General features: G+C 41.3%; 1 protein-coding gene across 4 annotated transcripts in view; it reads right to left on the bottom strand.

Moving 5' to 3' along the window:
• LOC124862828 (phospholipid-transporting ATPase ABCA3-like) overlaps nt 1-6,000 on the bottom strand; it is a 31,394-nt gene that overhangs the window by 6,937 nt on the left and 18,457 nt on the right. For all 4 annotated transcript variants that reach the window (XM_047356975.1, XM_047356977.1, XM_047356978.1 and 1 more), the window contains 8 exons: nt 5,653-5,851; nt 5,264-5,570; nt 3,928-4,201; nt 3,629-3,833; nt 3,275-3,494; nt 1,486-1,644; nt 1,231-1,403; nt 66-200 (listed from right to left, as the gene is read on the bottom strand). In XM_047356975.1, the coding sequence (XP_047212931.1) occupies nt 66-200; nt 1,231-1,403; nt 1,486-1,644; nt 3,275-3,494; nt 3,629-3,833; nt 3,928-4,201; nt 5,264-5,570; nt 5,653-5,851 (1,672 nt within the window). The remainder of the gene's footprint in view (nt 1-65; nt 201-1,230; nt 1,404-1,485; nt 1,645-3,274; nt 3,495-3,628; nt 3,834-3,927; nt 4,202-5,263; nt 5,571-5,652; nt 5,852-6,000) is intronic.

The raw sequence follows: 6,000 nt of genomic DNA, 5'->3' as shown, positions 1-6,000 counted from the left end.
ACGATTCTGTGTTACATTTTCAACACGGCACACACGCTTACATCAAGGCAGCTGTGCAAACTCACCTTGCTGAGTTCATGCAGTATGAGGGGGCTGCCAACCATGGACTCCACCACTGGCTGGCACTCCAGGACCCGCTTCCTCTCTTCAGCTACATCCCGGTCCTCTGGAAGGAACGCCGCATCATCTAACAGAGGCATCTGAGGCCCGAGAAAATATATGAGATGAAAACACAAAATAGTGGGGGTTTTTTTCTATTTTAATTTGAGTCTCAAATCACATTTTCTTAAATTTAATACCAACATTACTTACAAAACTAAATAAAAAACAACACAAAACACTATAAAAACCAACTTAACTTAGATGTAGCTAATTTAAACTACTTTCTTTAACTTTGTCATTATATTTATATTATTGCCAAAACATCATCGTTTAAGCTTTGTTAGGTCATAGTGTTTTATCCATTCTCAGCTCATCCTTCGCAGATATAACAGCTTCAACTCTTCTGGGCTTTCCACACATTTAGGAATGTGTTCCTTCATTCATTTCTGACTATATAAATACATTTTCTGAAGATTCTTCCAGATACATGGCCTAACACCCCCCCAATTTCTTCTGCTTCATTATAATACCAACTGTAAAAAGTATTGAGGAAAGTTCACGACTAAAGTTATTACACAGGCGGCATCGTATCACGGTACCATGCCGACTCCTTCAGAGTGAAACTGTTTTTAGTGGCAGTCTGCAAGCCTAGCTGCTGGATTTTACACACCTATGACAATGAAGGAGACTGGAGCTTCTGAATTCAATCATTTGGATGGGTGAGCAAGTTTTCTCCTGGTAATCCTTTATTTTAAATCATTTTTAACTATTACAGTTATATTGGAAGTTTCAAACATGCTGTTAATTTTAAATAAAATTTGAATCCTCAAAAAAAGAAGAAAGTATGTACTCTTTAGAATGATTTTGATAAGATATGACATATTAATTCATAATCAGAGGAATAATCAAATGTAGATTTAACTTTAACAACATTGTTTTTGTAGGCTACAGGTTTGACAAATCTAACAAAAATAACCAACTGCAGCCATTTGGTCCTGTTAGATTGTTTTCTTTCAGTGCATTAGCTTGAATACGATGACCTCATAAAATAATGTTTAAGCACAACCTGCAGTTTTAAGACATTCTAGTTAAGAAAACTGTCAAAATGAACAATTTAGTGGACTCCACCTGTTTGTGTTTTCTGCCAAAAGAGGTGAAGAGTCTGCAGACAGTGCGGACACACTGCAGCTCGATGACAAACAGCAGAGCATTGAAGACGACACCCTGCACCGAGAGGGACACCAGGAAGCGACCCACACCAGGCTCTGACATGGAGAAGTAGTTTGTCTGGTATGTGATGTCTGGAAACATAGAAACAGTTAAATACATTATTTTCATAATCTTTTCTTTTATTATCTTCAGCTCTGTTGAGACAGAACTTACTTAAGTATTTGCAGATTGTTTCGCTGATGGGACCTGAGGTGCAAAACTTTATGAATTCGTAGTTCTGGTAGAACTGGCTGAATGACATGCCCAGGCAGTAGTTTGGGAAGATCAGGAACACCTTATCCAATACATGCGACAGGTTTACCAGGTTTAACTCTGCAAGGAAAAATGAAGAATGACAGTAAAAAGAAATGATGAGCACTTTTTTGGACTTTACAAAATGTTCTTGTTCCCTTTCACTATTTTTTATGGTAAACTCAACGATTTTTGCAAACACAGACACCTTCCCTCATACAGTTGAAATCACACCTGCAGGTTGTTACCTTTCCACAACTAGAAGCTTCACACATCCCACTTTAACTAACCAAGAGCTAACTCTGAACATTATCCCCCGATGTCTTCCCACACAATAACAAAGAACATTGTATATGGCAACAGAGACAGGAAGAGAAAAGTTAATTCATGCAATTTGACGACATTATACTTCATACTAGTGCATTTTGTTCCTAAAGTATTCATACCTTATAAACTATGTATTTTGTCTTGATAAAAATCTCTAATTTTAATGTATTTTTCAACACAAAATAGTGGAAAGAAAATGCGTCATGCTTTTCACAAGTGTGGCATGCATTTGTATTTAGTCACCGTTAGTCATTCATAGCAATTTCAGCTGCAATTCTTAGAGGTTATTGTTGCATTTATTTAGTCTCTGAAGACAAAGCTCAGAGCTGGGAATGACATCACTCCCTGATGGACTGGAAAACCATTGGATTCACTAATCAATGTGGTGGGATTTACTATTGGCAATACAAGCTTCTGATTTAAGGGGCCATTCTTGTTAAATTTCCTACTGGGAACTCAGAAAATCCCACTCCCATGTATAAAGCCAACAGATTGGTACATTTACAGATGGATTTTTTTTTACCATTCTTCCTTGCAAAATAAATCAGGCCAAGTCATTAGATTTAGGTCTGGGCTTTGACTGGGCCATTCTAACACATTAATATGCTTTGATGTAAACTATTCCATGTTGTAGCTCTGGCTGTATCTTTAGGATTATTATTATTAGGATTATTAGCATGATGCTGCCACCACCATGTTTCTCTACAGGAAATATGTCTAGAGTGATGTGCAGTGTTCATAATTTATAATTATGCTCTACCTTGTGTTTGTCTGCCGTTAAAAGTCTTGATAAAATACATTAAAGTTTGTTATTGTAACAAAATCCAAAGAAAAGTGCTAGGCAATGTATCGGCATGCTCCATTATAGACAGTTGGACACAATTTATTCATTGCATGTTTTTTTGTTTTTGTTTTGGTGGTAATACTTTTCATGGACGAGGCTGCACGGTGGCGCAGTTGGTAGTACTGTTGCCTTGCATCAAGAAGGTCCTGGGTTCAATTCCCGGCATGGAGTTTGCATGTTCTCCCCGTGCATGCGTGGGTTCTCACTGGGTACTCCGGCTTCCTCCCACAGTCCGAAGACATTCCTGTTAGGTTAATTGGTCACTCTAAATTGCCCTTAGGTGTATGAATGAGTGTGTGTGTGGTTGTTTGTGTGTTGCCCTGCAACGGACTGGCGACCTGTCCAGGGTGTACCCTGCGTCTCACCCATAGACTGCTGGAGATAGGCACCATCTCCCCCGTGACCCACTATGGAATAAGCGGTAGAAAATGACTGACTGACTGACTTTTCATGCAAATACAGCAAACTTTCAGGGTTGAAAGTCTCCATTTTTTCAGTTGGATATGGGATGTATTTGTGACTTTTGTGTCCATCTCTCACCTGGGATGGTCATGATAGTGACGGCCAGAAACGTGGCAGTCCCAGAGATCACATTGAAGATAGTGAGGCGTGTGTAGGCGGTGGCAGCAGTGGAGAAGAGGAAGCTGAGTAGATACATCAGAGGCACAATGGCCCAGCCGTACAGGAGGAGAATCAGGAGAACGTCGACGAGGTGGTGATCCGCCACAAAAGCTTCAACTCCAAATGCTTGGAATACAACCTGGGACAAAAAATAAAACAGATGAAATGTCTTCTTATTGTAAGATTAGGCAAAACAATTTGAACCACACTTTAAACAAAATCATTGGTCCCAGTGTGTTTCTTCTGTGAACAGGGGCTGGATTTCACACTGACCAACATGAGGAGGCATGGCAGCAGGAAGTTGACCAGGTCCCACAGCAGGGCAGAGAACCAGAAGTTGGACAGGTAGACGCCGCTGACCTGCTGTATGTGCTTCGACTTGATGGAGGACTCAGTTACAAGCAGCAGGGCGAAAGTGCTGGACAGTGAGGCCATGCCGTACATCAGGTTGATGGCAATGGCAAACCCAGTCTTACCTCTACAGAGTACAGGAAAACAAAAAGCAAATATTATTTAAGAATTTTTCCATGCATCCGTCTCTTCAAATCAGGGATATCCTGTCCTGTACTCACTCTGTGAGCTGGCTCCTTGCAGCCTCTGACAGGTTTCTAGGCATGGGGTAATTGCCTGTCAGGATGGATGCATTGGGCCCAGCTAAAACTTTGAACAGAGCATTGTCCACCATCATGAGGGCTGTGGCAGGTGTGTGGTAGCCCTGGTTGTTGAAGTAGGCTGTTGCCTCTGAATACTGGGTGGTCCTGCCAAGGAAGGCAGCACCTACCACGCAGCGCTCGTTGAAGCTGCCGCCTTCTGCTTTTGCATTGGTCAGGACGTAATCTGTGAAGTCTAAACAGTCAAAAAGAAAAAACAATTTGTGATTTAATTTCTTTATTCAATTTGGTTGAACTCAATATTAGTTGGCAGCATCAGGCTGTGGGGAAGCATTTCTTTAGCAGAGTCGATGAGAAAATGAATACAGTTAATTGCCAGGAAATCCTTAAAGAATACCTGTGCAAAAGGTGGAGTTTCACCTTCCAGCAAGACTCTAAACATACACCCATACCTAAAATGGATGGGCTTAAATCAAAACATATTAGTGTGTGAGATTGTCCCAGGCAAATCCAGAGCTAAATCAAATTGAGAATCATTGCCATGACTAGAACTTTAATGTTCGCTCGCCATCAAGTTTGGCTGAGCTGCAGCGATATTGCAAAACAGAATGGGTGAAGGTTTCAGACTCTAGATTTGCAAAGCTGGTAGAAACATACCCAAAAACATTTGCAGCTTTAACAGCAGCAAAAGATCTGAACACATATGCATGCTACATTGCTCAGATTTTTACTTGGAAACAACCTCGAAAGCCATGTATCATTTTTTTATCACTTTAAAACGATGCACTGCTTTGTGATGGTCAGTTATATAGAATCTCAATAAAATACGCCACAGTTTGTAGTTGTAACAACTCAATGTGAAGAATTTCACATTTTATTACTTTTGCAAGGCACAATATAAGTGCTTTTTACAACCAAATACAGCTCTTGTCTTTTTTTGTCATCTATTTATGTCTTTCCTATTTATATGTTTAAGTTGACCTGCCTGGTTGATCTATGGTCACAGTTGTGGATTTGCTTCTGATCCTCAGATAGGCCCTTCACTGTAATTTTCTGACATTTTGCCCCTAACTGACCATATTTGCAGCCATTTCTAAAGTCTTTGAGTCAGCCCACAAGACTTTGCATTTCCTGTGCCCAACAGAATATTTAGAGTCTGTTTTGGGTCACATAGAATCTTCTTGAGTGCCACCTTTTGGTAGTTTGATTCACTTTTAAGAAAGAAATTCCCTTTACACAAGACGTTTGTAACCATGTAAGTTAAGCACTAAAACTTTTTTTTCTTACAGTGTCTCACCTGTGATGTTTCTGAGCTCACCCAGCTGGGCTAGGAGCTGGGAGGTATATGTGTTCGCTAAGGAAGAGGCAAGGAGGTCCGCCCTAGGCTGCAAGGCCACAGGGACCCTGGTGGGACCGTAGCGGCTGAGGGCCAGCCTCAGCAGCGGAGCATCCTGGTGGTTGGGAAAGGTGTTCGCCACCACTAAGGCCACAACAGTGAAGATCAAAGGGACCAAAAACTGAGCCACCATCACCTTCCAGTTCCTCCAGCTGTACAGCGCCCTCTTCAGAAACATGGCATAAAACTGCTGCAGGTGGAGTCTTACCTGTCAGAGAAAACCATGCAAACCTCAAACAGAGCTGTAGAAGTCATATGCTGAATATAACACAAGGCTCCTGAAATCTTACCCCTGTGTTCAGCTTAATGTTTGACCCATCCTCAGAGATGAGCGTGCCACTGTCTGTGAAATCGGTGACATCTGTCAGGCCACTGATGCTGCTGGCATCATCGGTGGTCCAGTCATGGGAGCGTCTCTCGTGTTGGTACTGAAGGGCTGGCAGCTGGATCGCCTGAATGTCCAAACTAGAATCCACAAGCTTTCCAACTCTGCAAACATAAAAATAGATCACAGAGTTTTTTACTGCTAAGGAAAACATATGTGGATCCAAGAAAGAAACGTCTCATTAAGTCGAGATTTTGCCTTGGGAAAGTTAGAGATCCCTGGTCACCCTTGAGTTTAGAACCAAAATGCATAT

This window comes from Girardinichthys multiradiatus, chromosome X (assembly GCF_021462225.1).
Source record: "Girardinichthys multiradiatus isolate DD_20200921_A chromosome X, DD_fGirMul_XY1, whole genome shotgun sequence".
NCBI lineage: Eukaryota > Metazoa > Chordata > Actinopteri > Cyprinodontiformes > Goodeidae > Girardinichthys > Girardinichthys multiradiatus.
This window is presented reverse-complemented; position numbering and strand designations above follow the sequence as displayed.